The 24,165-nt window shown below is 47.7% G+C and overlaps 9 protein-coding genes across 9 annotated transcripts; 4 read left to right on the top strand and 5 right to left on the bottom strand.

Moving 5' to 3' along the window:
* Positions 1-1,838: 1,838 nt before the first annotated feature.
* On the bottom strand, positions 1,839-2,018 carry N7516_004837 (uncharacterized protein; the record flags this gene model as incomplete). Its single annotated transcript, XM_057217557.1, has 1 exon — positions 1,839-2,018. The coding sequence occupies one exon, from the start codon at positions 2,016-2,018 to the stop codon at positions 1,839-1,841; it is 180 nt and encodes a 59-aa protein (XP_057079440.1).
* A 154-nt stretch (positions 2,019-2,172) lies between these two features.
* Positions 2,173-2,566, bottom strand: N7516_004836 (LSM domain-containing protein; the record flags this gene model as incomplete). Its single annotated transcript, XM_057217556.1, has 2 exons — positions 2,173-2,373; positions 2,456-2,566. 2 exons carry the CDS (start codon positions 2,564-2,566, stop codon positions 2,173-2,175), a joined length of 312 nt encoding a protein of 103 aa, XP_057079439.1.
* Positions 2,567-3,402: 836 nt separating this feature from the next.
* N7516_004835 (uncharacterized protein) lies at positions 3,403-4,051 on the bottom strand (the record flags this gene model as incomplete). The annotated part of the gene is made up of 2 exons (XM_057217555.1): positions 3,403-3,812; positions 3,892-4,051. The coding sequence occupies 2 exons, from the start codon at positions 4,049-4,051 to the stop codon at positions 3,403-3,405; spliced, it is 570 nt and encodes a 189-aa protein (XP_057079438.1).
* Positions 4,052-4,903: 852 nt separating this feature from the next.
* N7516_004834 (protein MEMO1) lies at positions 4,904-6,121 on the top strand (the record flags this gene model as incomplete). Its single annotated transcript, XM_057217554.1, has 3 exons — positions 4,904-5,058; positions 5,122-5,190; positions 5,242-6,121. The coding sequence occupies 3 exons, from the start codon at positions 4,904-4,906 to the stop codon at positions 6,119-6,121; spliced, it is 1,104 nt and encodes a 367-aa protein (XP_057079437.1).
* Positions 6,122-7,082: 961 nt separating this feature from the next.
* On the top strand, positions 7,083-8,737 carry N7516_004833 (glycoside hydrolase family 71 protein; the record flags this gene model as incomplete). The annotated part of the gene is made up of 4 exons (XM_057217553.1): positions 7,083-7,217; positions 7,291-7,819; positions 7,876-8,101; positions 8,161-8,737. The coding sequence occupies 4 exons, from the start codon at positions 7,083-7,085 to the stop codon at positions 8,735-8,737; spliced, it is 1,467 nt and encodes a 488-aa protein (XP_057079436.1).
* A 624-nt stretch (positions 8,738-9,361) lies between these two features.
* N7516_004832 (uncharacterized protein) lies at positions 9,362-10,746 on the top strand (the record flags this gene model as incomplete). Its single annotated transcript, XM_057217552.1, has 3 exons — positions 9,362-9,422; positions 9,512-9,863; positions 10,035-10,746. The coding sequence occupies 3 exons, from the start codon at positions 9,362-9,364 to the stop codon at positions 10,744-10,746; spliced, it is 1,125 nt and encodes a 374-aa protein (XP_057079435.1).
* Positions 10,747-12,413: 1,667 nt separating this feature from the next.
* png1 (peptide-N4-(N-acetyl-beta-glucosaminyl)asparagine amidase) lies at positions 12,414-13,815 on the bottom strand (the record flags this gene model as incomplete). Its single annotated transcript, XM_057217551.1, has 2 exons — positions 12,414-13,221; positions 13,289-13,815. The coding sequence occupies 2 exons, from the start codon at positions 13,813-13,815 to the stop codon at positions 12,414-12,416; spliced, it is 1,335 nt and encodes a 444-aa protein (XP_057079434.1).
* A 3,869-nt stretch (positions 13,816-17,684) lies between these two features.
* On the top strand, positions 17,685-20,536 carry N7516_004830 (trehalose-6-phosphate synthase; the record flags this gene model as incomplete). The annotated part of the gene is made up of 3 exons (XM_057217550.1): positions 17,685-17,707; positions 17,761-19,081; positions 19,139-20,536. The coding sequence occupies 3 exons, from the start codon at positions 17,685-17,687 to the stop codon at positions 20,534-20,536; spliced, it is 2,742 nt and encodes a 913-aa protein (XP_057079433.1).
* Positions 20,537-21,131: 595 nt separating this feature from the next.
* On the bottom strand, positions 21,132-23,587 carry N7516_004829 (uncharacterized protein; the record flags this gene model as incomplete). Its single annotated transcript, XM_057217549.1, has 6 exons — positions 21,132-21,762; positions 21,817-22,906; positions 22,962-23,198; positions 23,248-23,350; positions 23,408-23,423; positions 23,484-23,587. The coding sequence occupies 6 exons, from the start codon at positions 23,585-23,587 to the stop codon at positions 21,132-21,134; spliced, it is 2,181 nt and encodes a 726-aa protein (XP_057079432.1).
* Between the last annotated feature and the right edge of the window lie 578 nt (positions 23,588-24,165).

The raw sequence follows: 24,165 nt of genomic DNA, 5'->3' as shown, positions 1-24,165 counted from the left end.
CTTGGGAGAAATTCTGCAAGGAATGCGCAGTGATTTGTGCGAGGACTGATTATCACTAATCCACCTGGTTTGGACCTTAAACACACGGGCGGAGCCAAGTGCAAGATGTTGAGCGTAGTTACGAGACAAACGGGTGAGGGTGACGAGGTCAAATTGAGGATCTAGGTAGCGGGAGAGATGGTTTGCGATTGATGTAGATGTAGGTGGAGGGGGTATCGAGTTGGTGAGAAGCTAAAGATGAAAGGCGGAAGCTCCGATGTGAGAAACTTAGCAAGAAGCTCTACAGAAAGTTAGCCACTTGCACGAGACAATGCAGGTGCGGGATTGCAGGGCTGACTCTGCAGAAACCCAGGTGGCATGTGGAGGTATAGGTGAGAAAGGGAAGAAAGAAAAAAAGAAGGATGCAAGGGAGGTCCTTGAATGGAGAGGAACTGGGAATGGTGGGTTTGCGGGTAGAGGAATGCGTCATTATGTACGGGGGGGTTTGAGCGGGTGATATTCCACAATATTAGGCCGCAGGCAGACACAACGGGGGGGGGTACTCATTTACCTCAATAAGAATCGTAGGGGTATATCACAAGAGGGTGAAAATGTTCCCTGCAAGGATGAAAGCCTGAAAAAAGAGAGGGGGGAAGAAAGTTGAAGAGAGAGAGAGTCAAGGCCAGAAAGGTCAGATGTAGGCAAAAGTACTCCGCCACCGCTAGTACAGCAAAATGGTACTTCGTGGGTACAAAGTGGCTGTTTTTGTGGTTTTGGTTTCTTGGGCCCGGTCTCGATCGGAATGGGGTGGATTAGGTCAGCCGGATTATCTCTCGGTCCGAGCTATACAAAGAACCTTGTCTGAACTTTGGAGTCGCGTCTAAGTTACGCTGAGGGAAGATATAGAGTCTAGACTCTTATATTTATATTGAAGATCGATTCATTATCCATCAGCTTTGATCAAAAGGTTATTTTCTTTTTCCTTTTACATTTTATTTGAGTTCTTTTTCTTTTTTTAAAACAAAACTAGTACACATAGATCCGAAAGTTTCTGTATGTTGTAACTATATGTTTCTCATAGCTTCACACCGCAACAAATTTTGGAAATACGTTCTTTGTTTGTTTGTTTGTTTTTTTTCCCTTGTAGAACCCTGACTTTCTCCTTAATATCCGAAAGGTATCTTTCTCATTTCCCCATATTCTATATAAAATCCTTTGGCCTTTCTTAGCTGTTTGTCTTTTTAAGCATCCTTTTTGAACCCCCCCCCCCCCCCCACTATTAGCGCTCGATAAGCGATGCTCTTCGCCCTACAATGTACATGCATTTACATTTAAATTTGAATCTGGGCCACCTGAAGAGGCCATCACAAATGTATTTGCAGAGCCAGTCGGACACTGAGAATCTTTTTCCGACCCCTATTTGTCTATCCCGGAGCTTGGACCCCGCCACCGGCGCCATATCTCCTATCAAAAGTGATAGAGATAAAAATGCAGCACCCACTGACCCAAGGACTCGACACCACGTTCGGAAGCAAAATGATACATCACAAAATTTATATGTTGCTGCGTGGTAGAGCATAAGCCTCCTGCAAACACTTCCAACAGTGGAAGGCGGCTAGAGGATAGTAGCGTCCGTTCAGAAACAACACACACCCCATGATCAGATCGCAGCGGAAGCGGACACGAGCCACAGATAGTCTTGGTTCTGCACGAAAGCAACCAAGCTGCATGCCAAGGGATATCTGTGGCGGAGACACCGCCTTTTTGCCCCTCCATTCACCCTTTGTTGACCAAAAACGCCTGCCACGAACAATCTTCCTATTCGATAACTTGACTGCAGACCGGCAGGCCAAGCCACCTTAGATGCTGCGACACTGCGATGCAGCTGCTGTGATCCCGGTGCCACGTTGATGGAGCAGCGACCGCCGCTGCAAGCAAGCCTCCTCTTGGCAGCCCCACGCCCAACTCTCGTCCTGGCGGAAAAGCAGGACCAGGGTAATGGTGGGCGCAGGGCAGAAACCGGGCTTCTCCTGCGGCATATCGCGTGGGTGGGTGCAATAGGTGCCATGCTGCTTGGTATTGTGGGGCAGTAGAGCCAGGTTTATCATTCGAGAATAGAATAAAGAACGATCCCCCAGGTGGGAAAAATGAAGGGCTCGCGGAAACGAACCCAAGTTGGAACCAGATTATGGCTTACTCCAGCTCTATTTTCGTAATGTGACGTCCTGGGATGACAATGAGGCCTATCAACCGATGTGTCATATTCACTTTGACAGTTGCGCTCTTTGCTTCCGACCCTTCTCCCAACGACTGTTTCTCCTCTGCAGCGGCTTGTACGGCAGATGTGGTGGGCATACGATATTCAAAGGAGTTGGCGAGGATAATATTTCGGTCCTATCAAGGAGTTTTTAATTAGTACCATTCGCTATATGCTTTTTGGAATCCCATAGCACGTAGTTCACAGGTGACTGCTTACCGCATCGGTACACTTGAAAAGCCCAACAAACATCCGAGTATCCGTGGTATAGATCCGCAGTGTACGACCCAACAGGCCTTCCAAGTACCTAACAGACTGGTCGTCATTCATTGTGGTTGGTGCGTCGTTCGTGTCAGCAGCCAAAAGCCCTCCAATGTGCGGGGGAGTTGAAGTCTGAGGGTAGCTGAGCTGAAAAGGATTCCCACGCAGGAGGACGGACAGAGTCGGATTATTCGGGGGTTGGCAAAGTTAAGTAAGTTCGTAGGTTCTCTTGCGGTTTGGGATTCCCCTGGCCTTGTGGTTCAATTGAAGGAGGGACGAACGTCGAACGTCGGGTGGACAAAACAACTTTATTGGTGCCTGAGGCTGTATTAGGCCAATGACATAACAGCCATCACAGCCATAACAGCCATCACACTAGTTAAACAAAAATCTACAACTTAGAAAGAGCTAGTGTCTAAATAACGAGGAGTGAATATATTTTAAATTTAGTATCAGCTATTGGTCTTACAATAGACGTATATTTATGCATACACAAGTGCTTATATCGAACTAGTTACCATTCCAGGCAAGCGATCACGATACCTCCACTATAGCTATCCAGAGCTGGATCAAATAATCACACCCTTACCCCAAGGTTCAATTGAAGTCAGAAGTCACTGGAATATCGAGTTAAGCCAGATATCTCGCCATGTATGTTCATTAAAAGCTAAAGTCTCTAGTCTTTCAAGTATTCCCAGGCTACCATAGACGCCAAAGACCGAAAAATCTCTTAGTTCCTTTCGAGAAAGGAAGAAAAGCAAAGCAATATAATTAGCCAGTAACACCTTGCCCAAATAACCCAATAGGTATCACGAAAGAGATGGAGAGGTAATGGTACCCTTTCCTGGTATAAACACCAGCGCATGGTGGTGAAGAAGGACCCGTACAACCAAGTTACATCCAGGTCACTCCTCCCACCCAGTTCTTGGTGCCTGGTCAAACCCATCACCACCGTTTCCGCCATCCATATCCATATCCATGTCCATGTCCACATCAGCACTCATCTGATTGGATCCGGGGCTGTTGCTTTCGCACGAGCTGTCTCCAGAGCTCATTTGATTAAACGCCTGGCGACGCAGGAGGTCCTCCTGAGCGAGCGCAGTTTCATTGGCACGAGGTGCAAGTGCTGAGCGGGATGGTCGGAAAGATGATGTTTGCTGGGGTTTTTGTTGGAAGAATCGGTGTAATGTTTGTTGTCGAGGGTCAACGTCTTCTGGTGTTTCGGCAGTTGGCTCTGAGTCCATTGTATCCATATCGGTGGCTTGTGTAGACTCCTGCTGCTTTTGGGCGGAGAAGATCCATCGTAGTGTGTTTTCTGCCAGGTGTCAGGAAGGTTGAACGTTGACACAATCAAGGGAGAGTGCCACAAAAGCGAGGCGAGGCGAAGCTCTTACGGTAAATCATTTGGTCACTAGGACGATCGTCTCTGAAGCGCTTTCGTGTCCGGCTGTGGAGATGTGGGCTCCCATCGATCACCATTCCCCATTCACTGGGGGCCGGAGCTGACGGACTATTCGGGATAGCTGTGAACGAAGCTTTCCGCTTGAGTGACATTCTAAGAGCTTGGTGTGTATAGCAAGGTAGATTGGTAGGAGGGTGTGTAGATATAGTCGCGTATAAAAGGTCTCACGGGGGTAATTATAGGAGACAATGTGACAATTGAAACGAGGACTGGGTGATGCGGACACAATTGGCTCAGCGCGTCATTTCCGAGATTCGCGTTGCATTCCATCAGGCTAAGCCCAAACAGGTAATATAGGTACAAACTCCGATGCTCAGATAACAACTTTCCACATCATGGACTCTGGAGTCTCCAGATTTCTAAAGGAAACAGGATGTTACTACGCTCGGTAAATATGCCTGACCTAGAGATATCAATACTGTTGCTTCAACCACACCATCATACTTAGTCGATCATTCTTTCGGTATCCAGGACTAAATTACTTCAAACAACATATACAGGGATGTACAAACGGACACTTGATAACTGTCTATTTTGGTCGTTTTATCTTTTTACAAACAGACACTCGGAACTATGCAGCTATTCGATCCTTTCACTTTGTTTGTCAGTGCTGTATCTTGGTATAGGTATAGGTACATATAGGTACTTTCAGGGTTCCAAATGATATTCAGATAAGGAAATTCACAATGTGATATTGACTAGAAACTCATAGATGGAATATATTTACTACAAAGCTTTATCTGTATTTTCCAAGTACATAAATCCAGTCCAATCAATCTTGGGATACACAAATCTTCCAATATCTTCCCTATCGGCGCGCTGGCTAGAGCATTCGGGATCCCCCCGCTCCCCCACTTCTCCTCAATTAGAGAGCTTCACCCTTGTAGGGCAAAACCACTTCTCACATTCGACCCTGACATTAATCAATTACTTCAAATCCTATCATGCCATCTCGACAGGCCTCCCACTCTGGATCATGGTACTCAGATAGTGCCCGTACACTGGCCCGTCAGCTGGATGGTTGGCTCGCGCAGGTGCCAGATACGATGGAGAAGGTCGGCTCGCTGCCAACTCCAGGAGCCAGAGTGATCATCGCACCGTATGTCTGAGACCCTCATCATACATACGATGTTATCCAAAACCAAGCGTACTAATCAACCAGGCATGCGGGTTATTCATACTCGGGGCCCTGCGCAGCCTACGCATACAAGGCGCTGGATCTCTCCAAAGCGTAAGCTTATCTCCCACCTCTTTGACGATACTGTTCTAACTTCATAAACAGGAAGCGGATCTTTATTCTGGGACCATCACACCATGTCTCGCTCGCAACACTGGCTCTTCCAACGCTAACTTCCTACCGTACCCCTCTATCCGATGAACCCCTCCCACTAGACACCGAGCTGATTACCCAGCTTCTCGAAACCCAGGCAACTAAACCAAATGGGGCAAAGATTAGCTTCACAACCATGTCGCGTTCGGTTGATGAAGACGAGCACAGCATCGAGATGCACCTTCCCTACATCCATCGCTTGCTCCAACTCCAATATCCAGATTCTGCAGCCTCTGAATACCCACCTCTAGTCCCAATCATGGTCGGAAATACCTCGGCCTCGACAGAGCAGGCATTTGGGGCCCTCCTGGCCCCTTATCTAGCGGACCCGGAAAACGCCTTTGTGATAAGTTCGGATTTCTGCCACTGGGGCCTCCGATTCCGCTACACATATTATGTTCCACAGACCCCCAGGCCAGGGCCACGACTGCCATTGTCTGGTGATCTACTTCCACAACCCGGAATGGATGCAAGCAGTGTTGGTCAGGCTCTTGAAATGGTCTCAGCTGGTCACTCCTTGCGGCAACGCGATCGCATCTCAAGCCGTGAACCTGCCATTCACGAGAGTATCTCAGCATTTGACATGGCTACCATGGCTGCCATCACGACGGGATCTGCAGAGTCTTTCCTCGATATTATTGACCGCACGGGTAACACAGTATGCGGGCGCCATCCTATCGGGGTGATCATGACAGCCCTGGAAATTGTCACGGCAAGTCAAGCAGCCGACCAGGAAGGACGCTTTTACTTCCTGCGGTACGAGCGTAGCTCGGATGTAAAGGAGATTGAGGACAGCTCGGTGAGCTATGTCTCCGCATTTGCTGTACTTTGAGATAGTCCATGGCTAAAGTCAGGCTGGAACCAACGAGTCATGAGTGTCTGGAATTAACTAGATATGACTTATTTAATATAACGTTTAAGATTGCATTTCCACTGGGGCCATGAATGTGATAGACTATAGCGCTCATTTAAATCACCAGTCTAGATACAAAGAAGAAGACCTTGGATTGAATAAATGCCCGAGTCAGATTCTTCTCCGAGTTCTAGGTCTGGTGTTGCAACATATTAACGTTGAAGCACCTCATGGTTGATGGTTGCACTTGGGGGATACACCTGGTACATCCAAGGTTTAAATGACCCCCTGATCTCTTAGATTGTATAAGATGTTTCAGATGAGATCTATTAGAATATCTCCGAACGCTAAATTAAGAGATTCCTTGTTATCACGAAATATCAAACGTGGAACACCTCCTGAAATTAGCCGCTGGGCTGATGGAGGCGTTCTTCGGCCAATCCGGCAGCCCTACGGCATGTTAGATCCCTCTCTCCCTGTCAGCCTCTACCCCTAGACTCAATATATTTCAACTAACCAGATCACACAGAGATATCTTTCGGCTTTCTAGTCCCGTCAGAATCTTTGGAAGCGCCGAGGATCCTTGTTTGACAGGCACTATGGTAGTCGGGGTATTAACAAGATTACAATGTACTTTTTTTTCCTTGAAAGGCAGCAGCCCAATTTAGGGCTTCCTTGTCTGATTGCTCTATTGTCTCCTCCATACAAAGAGTGGACCTGGGATGTAGACAATGTGGAAATTGTCAAACAAAGCGCTCAATGCATCTAATACTTCTTTTAACTCAAGTCCGATGTCCTACCTTTATATCGTCTTTCATTTCTTACCCCTCCAGTCACTCATTAAGCTGGATCTTTCATTCCTTATATCTTCATATTTCAGCTTTGCGTAGTGGAGATATTCCTTGGCTGGTTCTTGGATTTCTTCACCGCTTAAAAAGCCATGTTCTTCTTCTTCATGGCCCTGGTTGGCCTATTTTCTTTCACATTCGCTTTCCCGACTCCAGTCGACTACGTTACCAGGATGGCTTCTACCGATGAAAACGTCGGAAACAAATTAGTTTTCTGTCATTTTATGGTAACTACACATCTCTATATTACATTTTATTAAACCCTTCAACATAAAAAAAAAAACCACTGACATTATCTAGATGGGCATCGTCAGCAACCGCGAAAACGCCTCTGACTATGACGATGATATGAAACGCGCCAAAGAAGCGGGTATCGATGCCTTCGCATTAAATATTGGCACCGACTCTTACGGCGACACCCAACTGTACTATGCCTATGAATCTGCCGCCAATAATGACATGAAAGTGTTCATCTCCTTCGACTTCAACTGGTGGCAAGCCAGCCAGGCCAGTGAAGTCGGCGCCAAGATCGCGCAGTATGCGAATCATCCCGGGCAACTCATGGTCGACGGGAAGGTCTTTGTGTCGTCATTTTCGGGCGACGGTGTCGATGTGGATGCGATCAGATCCGCTGCTGGCAGCGAGATCTTCTTTGCGCCGAATTTCCAACCCGGCCAGAGCGATTTTGATAAGATCGATGGTGCTCTGAATTGGATGGGTTGGGATAATGATGGAAATAACAAGGCTCCGACTGCTGAGCAGACGGTGACTGTTTCAGATAGCGATAAAAATTATGAGGATGCTCTTCAAGGAAAAGCATACATTGCACGTGAGTAGCTGGAGTATGTTGGGTTCTTCTGTGTATATTTGCTAATTCATAAATAGCCATCTCGCCTTGGTTCTCAACTCATTACGGTCCCGAGGTCTCTTACAGCAAGAACTGGGTGTTCCCTTCCGACCTCCTCTGGTATGAACGATGGAGGGAGATCCTACGGCTCAGCCCTCGCTTTGTGGAGATCATCACCTGGAATGACTATGGCGAGTCGCACTATATCGGCCCGCTATCGTCACCACATACAGACGACGGTGCCTCGAAGTGGGCGATGGACATGTGAGTAGAGATAGCCCACCCTAACAAATTATCAGAAACACCAACTAACAAGGAAACAGGCCCCACAACGGCTGGCTCGACATGGCAAAGCCCTTCATCGCCGCCTACAAAGCAGAGTCGAGACTTCCCATCAGATTCATAGAGGAAGAAAAACTAGTTTACTGGTACCGACCAACTATGAAGAGCGTCGACTGCGATGAAACCGACAACACAATGCAAGGCAGCGACAACAACGACACCGGCAACTTCTTCCGCGGCCGTCCGGACGGCGCCCACACAATGAAAGACGAGGTGTTTGTCGTCACCATGCTGAAGATGCCGGCGATGGTGAAGGTGCAGTCTGGTGATAAGACTGAGACCTGGATCGCGCCTCCGGGGATCTGGTCACATTCAGTGCCGATGGGCGTGGGCGCGCAGAGTTTCAAGGTCACTCGCGGCTTCCGGACGGTTCAGGCTTTGTCCGGGACGAGCTTGAAGGATGTTGTCGACACGTGCGTCTGCGGTGTCTACAACTTCAATGCTTATGTGGGCACTCTGCCGGCGGAGGACACTGTTGATCAGTTGCAGCCGGCTGGTTTGAGTATGCTGACGGAAGGGTTGCTAGTGACCCCCCAGATTAACATTCTGGGTCAATAGTCTTGGGTGGACATAGTATGTGTGCTAGCACGGCAGCCCCCCTGGCTCTCAAGGTTAAATTACTTATTGCTTGAGATCCGGGACCTATGTACAGATTACACTGAGTGAAGTGCGCTCCTTGGTTGGCTCACTTGATCCAAGTGTGAGGTTACCTATAGAACATCAATCAATAAGATACAACACGCTAGCAAAAGTAATGTACCGTCCTTCCTATTTAGATGATGTATTATTAGTATGTTGAATGGAATTGAGTTTAGAGAGTATAGATCCAGATTCGGCTAAAGAGCCCGAGTTATTATCTTCCGCAATTCCTTATCTTTTTTGAACTCAGGTGTTAACTAGATAACTAAATATGTAAAGAAACATGTAGCCACATAAATACCTCAACTTATACTCCGTACCCCTTTATCTTTTACCCTCACCGACTCTTTACGCCAGTCCTTAGACCACTTGGGCCCGTTCGGACTGACGGGAACGTGTCGTGCCCGATAGTTAGGGGTCATCAGGTGCAGTTGCAGATCCTGTGACACTATATATGAACCGATCTCGCTGTCAATGTCAATGTCAATGTCAATGTCTCTTTATTTTCAATTTTAGCGGGGACGAACAGAGTCACTATCAACAATGGCCCGTACGAAACAGGGAGTTTTCTCATGGGAGGATGTGCTTCTTCAACGGTACCAAAGTAAATAACTTCTTTTTCTTACTTATTTCCTACTTCTTTTACTTCTTTTACTATTCTTATTCTAACCAGACTTAAAAACAAAACAATAGGCAACAAACCCCCTCCACTCCCCCGCCATCAAACAATAGCAATCCCCTCACCCCAACTCCAAAGCCGACTCCTCACCCGGCTATCACCGGAACTTCGGTTAATGATCTGGGAATTTGTCCTGGCCGACCAAAGAATCCACATAATCCAATGCACCAAGCAGCGACTCGGACACGTGGTGTGTGCATGTGCGCTCGAGCCCAGGTCTTCACCATTGCCAAGACACCACAAACACCAGAACAGCAAATGTGAGATCTGCCATGGCACGGGCATCTCCCAGCCGGCCAAAGAAGCCGATCTTCTCCGCTGGAATAAGGTTAAGCTACTGGGTCTGGCGTTGACTTGTCGACAGATGTATGGTTGAATGATTTTATCCTTTCTTACCCTCTCTACCCCTAACTACAACATACCTATACTTCTATTGTACGATATACATCCACAACCTCTACCTCCTCTCCTCATCCCCAGAAAAAAAAGAACTACACTACACTACACACTCAAGACTAATCCAAAATAAACCCCCAGATACCACGAATCAATCCCCTTCCTCTACACCCTCCCAACCCTAGAATTCAGTAACCCCTGGACCCTCCCCTACCTCCTCCCAACAATCCCACCTAGCCACCGCGACCGCATTCGCAAAATCGAGCTCCGCTGGTCCTTCCCAGGCCACTGGCTCCCGAGCAAAGACTCCGTGCGCGCGGTGTACGTCTCCGCCGGACGGACACAATGGACAGAGACGTGTCGGGCCGTCTCGCAGCTACGGTCGTTGCGGTCATTCGTGCTCGTGCTTGAGAGTAATTGGTTCAGCGAGCCTGTTGAGAAATTGGTTGGGTTTTTGGAGCCTTTGAGTGGGGTTGTTGTGAGGTCTGGGTCTGGGTCTGGGTTGAGACGGGATTGGGATCGGGAGCGGGATTGTGGTGGTAAGAAGGATTATGTGGGTGTGGGTGTGGGTGTGGGTGTGGGTGTGGGTGTAGATGTGGAGATCGGGTTTCAGGATGGGTTCAGTTCGGATGAGGACTCTTGTAGGAGTTTGGGATCGGATTCTGGGTCGTTTTCTTCTGTTGGGGGTTATGCTACGACTACGACTACAACTACAACTATGGCTAGGGCTTCTGGGTCTCGGGGGAGTTGGGAGTTGAGACTTCAGGGTCAATGTTATTATTCACATGAATTGGATCGTATAGGGGTGGATCTTCGACGGAAGGGCATCGACTGTTGGATATCAGCGGTGTGAGAAGGAGTGGTACCGGAGTATGCTCATTGCAATGGCGTGATTAAATATTTTTATGTATGTTGTATGCTGTAGTTATGTTGCAATGATCGTCTGGTTGATAGACGATGTATGTTGTACAACATACAGCATAGGTCGTCACTTTCTCCTTGTTTTTTTTTTTTTTTTTTGGTTGCAATATTTCGGTATCATTTCGGAGTATGTTGAAGGACACCGTTACAGATCTACATATTAGGATCGGAGTGTCGGCATATCGGGGTATCGGGGTATCGACACATACTCGGGCATCTACTTGTTTCTGTACGTTCCATGTATATCCTGTATTCCTGTATTCTGATATGATAATATACATTAATGCTACTAAGTTGCTATATATAACTAACTAACATAAAAGTACATGTATAATTGAATTTCTCGGCTTTTTCTTATCTCCTATACTCCGTACTTCGTACTCTCCTGGACATTCAAGTGAGACCCTGGACCCACCGACAGGAGCGTATAAATACTAGTACATCCTATAAATATAACACGTGTTTCGCCTTGCGCGAAGTAGGAATGGTGTAGAATCAAGATGATATCAGGTCTGATTTCTCCATTCCAGGTACATAGTACATAACTAGTTATGTACATAGCACAATGTACAATGACATCCCCTAACTACATAGTTAGTTATGTATGGAGTAGAGTTAACAGGAGTATTGTATATGTGATGATGGGTGATGTCGCCAGGGGCAAAAACTCTGTCCGGGTCCACCAGAGGCGCTAGGGAGAGCGCGGGGAAGATTGCATATCCCAATCAAACTAGTATGGTAATTGTTTTATAGAATACCAACCTTGGAAGTACATTGGGAGAATATTGAATAATAAAATATTGGTATTGAACGGTGTAAGCTCACTCATAGAAAAAAGGAAATCGACCCTTGAAAAAAGGTGGTCAGGTATATAAGAAGGAAAAAGATCGAACTGGCGATCCTGCCAGGACATGCAAAAGTAAATCGAAAAGAAAAAAAGAAAGGAAAATGGCTGCATCCATGACTCCCATGACTCGTACATGTGTCGTTGGGCAGTTCAACATATTACAAATAAAAACTGAGAAAGAGATATGGAGAAAGGAGAAGGATAGAAGATATCGTTGTCACCATGGGTGCCGTGGTAAACCCCGGTTGTAACCCATATTAAGTGCAAGATGGTTGGGGAAAAATCAGGCTCCGGATGTAGTATCTCAAGAGAAGAGAGTAAGGGAATGGAAAATATCGTCGTGATTCGGGCGTAGGAGAGAAATGGTATGATCCATGATCGGGGGGACAATTGGTCAATATAGCCATTGTGAACGAGCAGGCCCAGGAGCCTGCCCGTCTAAGCCTGCGGTCGCACATGCTGGAATCTTTGTCAAGATAGAATGCTCGTCCTTCTGATGCTGACCCCCAAAAGGGATGTCAGCGGCACGGAGTTGCCCAGCGCGATCGCAGTGGCTTTGGTCAATAGCCAAGACCAAATGTGGCCTAGGGGTTTCTCGAACGTCGCTGCGCCCGGCCAGTCCTCCGATGCGAGAAAGGGGGCTGTGGAATATTGAATATCCAGGTCGCACAATCGTTCGATAAGTGGTGTGGCTGATATGAAATTTCAGAAGCCGAAGGGGTTGATGTGATGCCAGGTTACCAGCAGGAAATTTACCGTCCTTCACGGGAACGGTCGGGTCCGGAGTTTCCATGGCCTCGTGCGGCAAGCCACTCGGTCGAGGCCTCCTGGCGAGCACCTGGGTGTTTTTGGTCCTCGGGGCGACCGGTAAGGCCTTGCGGGAGCATGTTGTTAATTTCTGCTGCCAGAGCAGATGCCATGTAGCACCGGAGTTCCTTCTCTTCGCGCTCATCTTCCTTGATCAGGCGGCGTTGGTCGGTCTTCGACATGTTTTCGCGACGCTTGCGTCGGATCTCGTGGATCGACCACAGAACAACTTCTTCGGGGGCGCGATTGCGAGGGTTTCCGTGTCGGGAGAAGTTGCGAACGTAGCGGCGGGTAACATCGGTCGCACCATCGATGGAGAAGGCCACACAGTAAGAGAGCTTCCGTTGCCAGCCTTCGGTGTACAGGCGAGGCTGGTCCCAGGCGCCCTCACAGGAATCAACGTGGACCCATCGGCGCTGGTGTTCCGAGTACACTTCAGTCCAGACATGATCCTCGGAATTCCAGACCCAACGGACTCGGGCCCCGACTGCGCGGCACAACATGCTAAAGCAGTTGGCCCATTCGCCAGCTCTGCCTCGTCGAGTTTGCAACAATTGCCACACATCGGAATACCGCGGGAATCGCTCATGGGCGGTACAACTAGTATCGGAACAACGGTACAACTCGACTCGGGTGGCGCCCCGGGCGGTCTCATCGGGGGTGGGAGGGGTCATGCCTTGGGCGATCGTGGGCATGTGACATCTCGAGCATGGAGGGTTATTAACAAATTGGAAAAATGACCCCTTGAACCATCTGCATGAAAGATAGACACGTTAGCAAGGGCGCGATGGGTCTAGACCATCTAGGGATTCCAACATACCTTAGCAATGCTCGGATCACACAATCTTGGTAGCCCCATTCCGGCTTCCCTCCCACGCTGGCAGCCTGGGCTTGCATAATTTGAGATTCCTCCTCAGCCTCGGAATACAGGCGATCGAGCGGAATGACGGACAAGGCCTCATCCAATAGACCCGGGTTTTCGTACTTAGTTGGTGTAACGGATAATCCTTTCAATAGATTGTAAAATTTAAGTGAGGCTGGATCCTGGGGAGGCGATGGCATGATAGGAAGACCGCGTAGTGCTGTTGGGGTCGTGGATGACTTTGGGGAGGGAGCGGCGGCAGGGGTGCCCAACGAGGGAGGTGGTGGCGGAGCTCGGGTCGGTGGTGGAGGGAATGCTGAACTGGACATCGGAGATGGTGATGGTGAATTGCTATGCGAACGAGAAGGTTCATGAAGTCGGTTGAGTCGTTTGGTGCGCATCAGTTGCTCGAATTCGTTGGTTAAAGAGGAGGCGTCGTAGCCATTTGGGGCAGGCTGGTTAGCCCGATGTCTGCCGTCCGCCATAGTCGATGAGGAAGTCACGGCAGACTTCCAAGACGATGAAGGTTGAGATCCAGAATGACTATGACTCGAAATGGGTGAACAATCGAGTTTCGTCGAAAGAGGTCGCAATTTGACCCAAGTTTGGGGGAGGGGAGGGAGAGAGGAGTAAGAAATGGGATGTCAGAGACGAGTAGTAAAGAAAGGACTACCTCGCTCGAGTTGACGTAGCACTTGAAGATCACTCTCTTATTGCAGAGTCAAAATGGAAAGAGAGAAAGACAAGCCCTTGGATTAGAGGGAGAGAGAGGGAGAGAGAGAGAGGACAAGAGTACGGAGTACGGAGTAGCGTACGCAGTATTACGAGCGTCGTCAGCATCTGGCCCCAATCACGGGCCCCGCAGCCAAGCCGCGTGTGCGAAAGCGAAAAAAAGGGCCAAGAAAAAGACCCTTTTTCCCCGTAATTTCCGTAATTTGTGTATTTTTGGCTCCCGTGAACACGTAACGTCCACATCCAGATTTTCAATGGATCGTTGTTGGTTTCTTGGCATTGTTGTATACTTTCATGGCTTGAAGGCTTCTATAGCTATCTTTTTTTTATTTTATTCTTGACATATAACATATACTCATGACCTTAATATTATTATTACTTGGGTATATATCCAAGTTACATTATTATGTATGTAGGTGAGTATCCTATATCCTAACCTGGCTTCATCATGCAATACGTAAAGCCCTTCCAAAGTTGTTGTCAATACAATAGTGGTTGGGTACAACAGTGAAGATCAATACGCTTGAGGGTTCATACGGCGATGATCAAAGCTTATGGCTGGGTTAGTATATATGTACTTGGTAAGAGTACAGAGTACCAAATCAACATTAAGCTGAAGTTCAAGAGAGGGAAAGAAAAAAAATTATCAATATTAAGGAGAATAAGTTGTAGGGCCAACGCGCGGCCAAGGTACGAAAGCTCAACTCTTCCGTCCGCTTTTCCACTCAAAGACTGGAGACGCGCAAGCGTCCGTCTTGGCATTTCACACGATCGGGGGTCGACAGCCTCCTAAGCCGCTTTGAGGCGGTGCTTATAGCCTAATGAGGTTTAGCGTTAGTCCCTATGAAGGGGTCCTTCCAAGGCATCTTTGTCTTCTTTGGTATGAATGCCCTATGCAACGTGAGATCGTAATTCTTGGGATACTCAATCGTCCATGTTCGATAGGAATGTGAATGTGAGATCCATACTCCGATCCATATTTTTTTTTAAAAAAAATAGTCCGTACATTTTATGATAGTGCGGATCGTTAGGGCTAAGTCCGTACAACGCTACAACCCGCAGGAACTCGTACTCCATCTCCATCGCCAATCAAAATAACCCGATTGAACCACCCACAAGACCCTGAAAATAGTGATTCTTCGACTTACTGAACCATCTTTTTCCATTTTGGGCTAGGAAAAGGATTGGGTCGTGTCGATCTGTTATACATATTATACGTATAGCTATACACATCCTAGAACCCGCGCTATGTATACCCTGGTTGGGAAAGGTTCTACACCTACAACATAAGTAGGCTCTTCAAATATATGTTTAACCGGCTCAATTGGATTAATAATCATGTTCTGGGCAGGTCCAGAGTGAAATATTAGAATATAGTTAGGGCTACGTTGACCGTGGCATGCCAATGATACAATACTCCGTACGGAGTACAATCTTGTTGTTCTTTTAGATTCACAAGCTTCCGAGATTCAGCCCTGAATTCTATTACCCATCCCATGACTCGGGAAATTACTGACCAGGTATTATTCTGTCTGGGGAAACCGATCCACCGCCGTCGTTTCATCTCCTGAGCCGCGTCTGAGCCTAGTAATATTCCAAGGCTATGCTGGGCTGTGCGATCGAATGGGTTATTATTGTTAGAATCCCATAAGTAGTTGAACAATCCATCATAAGTATCAAAAAGTATTGACCCTTTGTTTACTAACATGACAGTTCCCTATAGTTCCGATGCCGAGAAAAGGTGCCTGGATGCTTAGCTCGGATGGCGCGAGCAATTTCACAAAAAAAACTGGGTCGTTTACAAACAATACCAATTGGTATTTTAGCCGCTGATTTTGTTTATCAGTTTTATATGTTATTTTCTCTTCTCGTCAGCGGTATTGACCGTGATGATTAACAACAGTTAGGTGGTACGATTCGTACCGCAACACGCAAGGCACTCATAACCCATGGGATTGGATATGCCGCCACAAACGAAGGGAGAAACGCAGAACTTCAAAAAGCTAAAGCAATTCGGGCTCGACAAGCCGACCGAGCCAATTATCCCTGGACGCCAAGTGCCAAGACCTCATGTATCTCCTGAGTCTCTTGACTTTATTGCTTGAATGATATATTAAACCAAGACGCAGCAGCTTATCCTGCGAGACTGCTCTCGTATCCTATGAGCTTGGCTCTCTTTTTCTAAGGTGCCAAGGCTATATGCATCGTCGATGCTTCATTCCCGTGGATGCATACGCGCATTGCAGCTGGTTTCCACGCGTCGACATCCATTCAATACCTGCGCGTCCCTCCGCATCTCTCGAATTTCTGTCAATCCTGTGACACTACGATGATAACAGGATCCCCAACCTGACGTGGTGGGCCTTCCGTCCCCCGCCAGGAAGAGAGGACACGCACGCAGCATAGGTGGCTCGCCGTGCAGCTGACTTCTTGAGCTTGGCCTTACGTTGACATGGTTCGACGTTTTACTCCATGTGGCCTTTTGTTTAACTCAAAAGTGAAACCGACGAATATATGTGATCATAGCGTTAGCTAGGGTGGGCCAAAACGTTATGCGCTAATCCACTCTAGCTCTATCGTTGTCGCAATCTCTTGGGTCTTGAAGAATTTTTCCGCATCTTATCAGCTGGCCTGTTCGGATCTAAATTGTCGGACCGTGCTCAAAGAGTGGCGATATACCGTTGACCTAATGAGGAATAGTATAAGGCTAGAGAAACTGCTAGCAAGAAGGCATTCTCTATCTACAGGGGAACTAAAACGAATCACGTGTTCTAGACAACTAACATTAATACTCCTCGATGTGTTCATCGTTTTTCTGTTTTGGCATACTCCTCAGACTCATTCTAGAGAATCGAATAAATACCAAAATCTGAACTTACTTACAGTCACTAAAAGACCGTCTTCGCTAGTCAAGTGGTTCGGCCACGGAAGGGAGCGTGTATGGTCGTCGTACCAGTGATATGAGCGAACTCACTGTTGAATTTCTAGCCGTTCGAATTTACTTTTCCTACATCCTATTATGTATACAATCCTCTTTACTATAACGTATTTTGGATTGGCTAACCCGCGTAGATATTTTCCCCACCGGGATATGTCCTGCTATTATTGTCCTTCGAATCGAGGGAAGCTGTCATCTAACACTAGTGTTATAGGAAGTCCTTCCTTACCGAAGCGCCATATCGGTCGAACAATGGCCCACCGGTCAGGCTACCAGAGAAGAGAAAACAGACCTGCACCGATCCAATCCAACAAATGCTGGATGAGGTTTCATTGGGGAGAAAGTGCTCGGTGTAGTAATCCTGGTAGATCCAAACCAATATAGAGTTGAAAAGGATAGAACAAGACACGGAGTCTGCATTTCCATTGCAGTTCTCTTGAAGACCATTATTTATATCTATATTTACTTGGACTATTCGTACAATGTTTCAATCCAGTATAGAAAGATCCTGCCCAATACAGTAAAGTAGACAGAGAGAGAGATATATATATAGGGCAGTGGCAAACGAGCTGTCCCTTCCGTTTCAAAAGTCCGAACCCCTCCATCCTCATTGTTTAACTATTCTTGACTCACCTGCACTATGAATTGAACCCCTTGACTATTTGCAAACTAGAATATAGTGCAATGACGGTCTTCATTGCATCTTTGTGGGTTCTTTCCTCATCTACAAAAAACTCCACAGGTCTGACAGATATACCAGGTTCCTCCCATATACCATCGATTTCCAAGTAACAGAGCCCAGGCATGGACATCACGGATCCTTGTCATCATTGTCTAGCCATGCAAATGTCGACGGTCCTGGATCTACAGTTGGGCGCCCGTTGGATACCCATTGTTCAACTCGTCCCATTGGCTGTCTCCCACTGACACCCGGAGCCACGACAGAAGACGAGACGGTCTTCAAAGAATATACTTGGCGATTAGCAGATGAGATTCCGATTGCCAATGACCGATTATGGCACGGCCCCAGCGAGCCCCGTGCCATTCATTGGGGACGCAGCCGGAGGTTTAATCAGCCTCAGTCCAAGGCGACAGATCCTCCAACATCATCCATTTCGATGAGGAAGGACTTGTCTCTGGATGGATCACAGGATCGATGGGACATGAAATACTACAATGGCGCGCAAGCCTCGCTCTCCAATGCTGACTGGGTCGTTAAGGCCGCCGAACAAGGCCATGGAGGTCTACAAAATGCCATTCACGCTGCTGAAAAGTCCAACTTACTCAAGGACAAGACTTGGGTGGGAACTGTGGGCATGCCTACCGACTCATTGACAGAGCATACCAGGGCGGACATCGCTGAAACCCTCCAAGGTGTATATGATTCGTTGACTGTGTTTGTGAGTGACGACGAGTTCGAGGGTCATTACACCCATTTTTGTCGCGCCGTACTTTGGCCAGCCCTCCATTATCAGATGCAAGAAAGCCCTCGGCATACTGAGTACGATGGTTACTCCTGGGTCCAATACCTCAAGCTCAACAAGGCATTTGCAGAAACAATCATCAAACACTGGAAGCCAGGTGATAGAATATGGGTCCATGACTATCATCTTCTAGTTCTTCCTGGTCTTTTGAGGGAAAGATTACCCCAGGCCGAGATTGGATTCTTCTTGCATACCCCGTTTCCTTCCTCCGAAATCTTCCGTTGTTTGACTTTACGTGAGGAACTGCTGGATGGTCTTCTGGGCGCTGACCTGATTGGATTCCAGACAGAGGAATACTGTAACCACTTCCTTCACTCCTGTAGCCGACTGAAGAGGCTGGAGGTCTCTGCCAATCAAGTCCACCTCAATGATCGGTACGTTAGTGTTGTGAATTCTCCATTAGGGATTGACCCCATGTCACTTTATATATTGCGCCAATCCACCGAGGTCAAGGGTTGGATACACAGCATCGGTCATAAATACCAAGGGCAACATCTCATTGTAGCGCGGGATCGATTGGATGCACCCGGAGGGATTAAGCAGAAACTTCTGGCATATGAACTCTTTCTCAAGACCAACCCAGAATGGAGAGATCAAGTAAGTCGGCTAACTTATCTTATTGCGTGTGACCGTTACTGATCTTTTTCCATGTAGGTGGTTCTAGTCCAAGTAATGTCGTCTGCATCTGAGATCCCAGACCTGGAAGTACAGATCACAAAAATCGCAACGAGGATCAATGCAACATATTCAACCATCACTCATCAGCCCTTGGTCTTGGTCCGACAAGACATCAGCCACTTTCAATTCATCGCCCTCTTGAGTGTTGCACATATCTTCATGGCCACCAATCTTCGCGAGGGAATGAACTTGACTAGCCATGACTTTATCCACTGCCAAGATGGACAACTTGCCTCCCAAAAGCATGGATCCCTGATCCTCAGCGAGTTCGTGGGTAGTGCCTCCATCTTTCGTGGCCACAAGCTCCTCGTCAATCCGTGGGACTACCAACAATGTGCGGATGCAATCAAATCCGCACTTGAGATGACACCGGCGGAGCGGAAATTCAACTGGAATTTCCTGCTCAAGTGCAAATCTCCCTATACTGCTCTGAAATGGTACATGGGGCTACAAGATGCGCTCACAAAAGCCCACGAAATACAACAAATCCGTCTGACAAACCACCTCTCGCCGCTTTCACTTAATGACTTGAAAAAGTCATACTTCGCCGCCAGAGCACGGATGTTATTTTTAGAAGACGGCGCAATCTTCGGTCCAGCTTTCGGCATAGAAGAGTCTCTCCCCTCAAATGAAGCCTGCGCAACTCTAAAAACACTCATAGCCGACCCCAAGAACATCCTATACATAGTCAGCAACCGGGGCGCCAAACAGCTCCAAGAAGCACTCGAAAAACTCCCTCGCAAGCTCGGCTTTATTGTCGAGAATGGATGCTTCTTGCAAGAACCCGAATCAGATCCATGGATTCCATTTGTGCCCGAAAGCGCCATGAAATGGCGTCACGGTATCAAAAAGATGATGGAGTATTTCCACGAGCGAACAGAAGGTAGCCGAATCGAGGAACGCCGCTGCTCCCTAACATTTCACTACGACGGCGTGCTGGACCGCGAAGTAGCCGCTCGCCAGGCCTCCGAGCTAGCGGATCAAATCAACGGTGCACGCGGGCGCGCGGATTTCCATGTCGTCCGCGGAGCAACATCTGTGAAGGTTGAACCGCCACACGCTGCTCTTGGAAATGGGAGAGTCGCTACCTATATACTGGATCACCTTCCCAATACCAAATATCCCGAGTTCCTATTCGTAGCCGGTGGTTCTCGAAGTGGTGAGGCGCTGTTTCGATGGGCAAATGAGTTGGCTGTTGCTCCTGTCGCATCTCGGTTTGATAAGTCTGAACTTGGGAAAACGCTCCACGTCACCACCGTGACGACTAGCCCACATGCTACTGAGGCGAGGTCGGTGTTACCGCCTGATTGCTCGCTTTTGGATGCTTTGGGTGGATTTTCGAGTTTCACGTCCAATGGGGAGGAGACTAAATGACTTATTCGGTTTGTTGTGATTGGCCACTATTGTTATTATCATGCGCGCTGTTGTCACTCATGTGTATTATGGAAGACGGATCAGGAAGCGATATGACTTATGGTATAGTTTTGTTTGATATTCAAGGGATCGAGGGACAACGGACGTGCAGTATTAGCTTCGAATGGCGAATGACTGATACATTCATTCTACAGTCTCATTTTTAGCATTGCGCTAGATTCTTCAGAGTGACTTTTTGTATTCCGAGAGCGTGGTTTTAGATGACCTCACTAATCGTCTACTTAGAAGGTAAATATAGTATATTTTTTATTCTTTATTCTCATGCCACAATGCATGCATAGATCAAAGGATCAGCAAAACATGAGTGAGAAGGTAGTTCAGCTCGCAACTCCATCCACCATAAACCCGATTGTTGAAAAAAAGAAGAAAAAATCAAAGACAAAGATAGTGCAAATACAGAACATAAAATAATATGAGGATATAGCATGAGCAATGATTAGAGAGAAAAAAAAGCATGAATCATAAGAAGCGGCAGCTGGCAAAGCAAGAGACCGAGAAAGATTTCAAGAGACCAAAGCCTCCACATGATCTCAACTTAGGACTTGTTGTCCTTTGAGGACGAGGCTCCATCGGTACCTGCGGAGATCAGGGTGGGCGCCACACGGCGTCTCTTTGGCGGCTGCTGCAACGCATTATTTGGATCTCCCTTGCCCTCTTCTTTTTCAGACTCGCTTGCCGGCCTTGCGTCACGCTTGCCTAGAACACTGCTACCGGGCCCGTTCTGTGGAGCACCGGAGATTGGCGTTTGTGGTGGGGTTGTGAGTGGAAGTGTTGGTGGCTGCGCAGAGTGTGTTGCTGTCACCGACGGAACAGTTCCGAGTGTCGGAGTAGGATTGTTCACAACTCCCGCGGGGGTTGGTTGTGTGGAAGGCTGCGTCGCGACTGAGCAGGTTGAGTTCGACCGTGCAGGGCTAGCTGGCGGTGCGGGACCCATGCTATTTGAGGATGCATGGTTCGTCTTGACTGGAGATGGTACATGAGGAGACACCGAATGCGTTGGTGTCAGCAGAGGTGTGAGATTTGTCGCAGGGGTGGTGGGGTTTGCAGGGTTGTGAGCCACAGAGGCTGGTCCTATGTATGTTTGACCCAACTCTCCAGGTGCGAATGAGAGTGTAGAGCAGAAGCCATCAGAGGAACTCATGATCAATGTTAACCCATCGGCGGACCTGCTGTACGTTAGAAACCAATACATGGGTATTAGGAATAGAACCAGTACTTACCAGGTCAAGTCAGTGAAAGTAGCAAAATGCAAATTACTAACAATGCATAGCGGGGTTTGTTGTTGCGTGTCATATACCAAAACAGCGTCTTGGGTGGCAACAGCATATACAATGCGATAAGGAAGTGCAAAGACGGGCGCCGAGCTCTGGCTTGCTTCATTGCCGCCATCCTCAGTGGTCTTTTGGGATGGCTGAGTCTTTGATGGTTCGGCCGTTGTTGATGGAGGGACTGCATGGGGTTGGCTGGTGAAAGATGCGGTTCCCGATACCACGGGGTCTGGAAGAGACGAGAACGTCTCCTCACCCGAAGACGTGTCGAGGGTAATGTTTTTCGCGGGCTGCGTGCCTTGCTTCAACGTGTAAAAGACCGGGGAACATTTGACGGCTACCGACGGCTTCTTGTGCCCTGGAAGATGAGAGATCGGGGGCTTGTTGAAACCAGCCCGTGTGTACACGTAAACCGTGTTAATGATCTCGTCGGTCGTCTTTGTAGAATCCGTAGCTGATACGTGAGTAGTTTTGAATTGACCAGCGGGTGTGAACAGCAAGCTTCCATCAGGAGCAAAAGTCAGTCGCCTGAAGAAAGAAGTAAACGTCTCGTTGGCATAAATGCTGGCGTTCTTGACCCCGAGGCCACCAAGACTTGGGGAGGAGACCTCCAATGGCTTAACGGCAGGCAACGGGAGAGACGGAGCAGGAGACGCAGACCGCCGGATGGAAGGAGACGAGCCGAACGAAGAACGCCGGCTATGTGAGACTGGAGGAGGATCCATGGGTAGGTTGGAAGCCATTGGAGTCCCCGGAGTTGAGGGAGCAGGCGAGGCAATAGCCATGGAATTTCCAGCAGTTTGTTGAGACCGGTTAGTCACATCTGGAGGCGCAGGACTGCTGGATGCGATACGTTTGGTAGGGAGATCCATCTTGAGGACCTTCCCGTGTGGTGTCAATGTGAATTGCCCATCCTTGGTCTTCAATGTATAAATATGAACGGACCGATCTGACGATTGAGTCGCGACAAACTCGTTAAGCGGATCCCATGCTACGCCTTGAACATAGTGAGAATGCTCGGCAATCTGTCGTACCATTTGCCCTGTAGAATTCGGTCAGCTTATAAGCTGTATGAGAATTATTCGAGGGTAACTAACCAGTTTGGGCATTGTAAATCCGTGCGATGTTGTCCATGCTACCTGTAATGATAAAAACACCGTCGGGAGACCAGGCCAGGTCGTAAATCTCGGCGCCAGACGAACGACACATGTGCTTCACTCGCCAGGTTTCTTTATCGTCTGACCGATCTTCACCCAGCCCAGCTTGTGTTTGTATCTCCGATGGTACCCAGAGTAGGACATTTCCATCATCTCCGGCAGATGCCAGCATCTCACCTACACCTGTCAGACTTGCGGCCATATGCTATCCTGCGGAAAAACATACCTTTCGGGCTGAAACGGACCACATTGACGGCCTGTGTATGCTTAATCAAGGTGCTCAAATAAGAGACTTTTCTTTCCTCCCCGGTGGACTCGACTTTCCAGAGCTGTAGAGAACATGTCAGATTAAGGTGTGCGAAGGGCGACGGAGGACGGGTTCATACTCGGACGTTATTGTCACTAAAGAGAAAGTAGTCAGTAAAATTGTTCAACACTTTTGAGAGCACAGATATAACCTACTTTCCAGCAGTAGCTAATCGGCCCTTGCCATTGGGATCGAAATGCACCGAGTAGATAGGGGCATTGTCATTATGCCATGAGATGAGCAACGGGGTGGCCTTCATGGCGAGCGCCGCAGCTCAGCTTGTTGAGCACCACCGGTTTTTGTGTAGGAAAATATGGCCTAAAGAGACAATAGAGAATTTCCGAGTCCAATGATCCAGGTATCTTTTTTTTTTGTCAGATGATATCTGGGGTAGCTTTTGAATTGGAGAGGAATCAGTTAGTCTCAGGTAGGAAGACAAGAAGGAAATATGATTCAAATTGGAATGGAAGAAGATAAAAAGATGCGACAGTTGAGTTGAACAAGGGAAGGAGTTGGAGAGTAAGGTTAAAGGAAGAGAGTCGTGATTCTACGATGATGCTTCGAGTTGTTTGCGCGGGAGAACGCGACCGAACGATTAGATAGGCGATGTACGGGGGGGTTTTTATTGACATTCTTCTTGATTATATTCATGAAAGCTATGAATATTATATGAATATTATATGAATACTTTCTTATATATGAATATCTCTATTAGATTATATCAAACTGACTGTTTCTACTGAAAATGTTCAATCTCTAAGTACCCGAGGTCCTCAAACTCCCTATGTACCAGCCCTAGAAGCACTAGAGAAGGAGATAGAAAAAGAAAAAAAAAAG

This window comes from Penicillium verrucosum (genome assembly GCF_028828655.1).
Source record: "Penicillium verrucosum strain IBT 35672 chromosome Unknown utg000001l_segment0_segment0, whole genome shotgun sequence".
Classification (NCBI taxonomy): domain Eukaryota; kingdom Fungi; phylum Ascomycota; class Eurotiomycetes; order Eurotiales; family Aspergillaceae; genus Penicillium; species Penicillium verrucosum.
The sequence above is the reverse complement of the archived record's forward strand: the minus strand, read 5'-3'. Positions and strand labels throughout refer to the sequence as shown.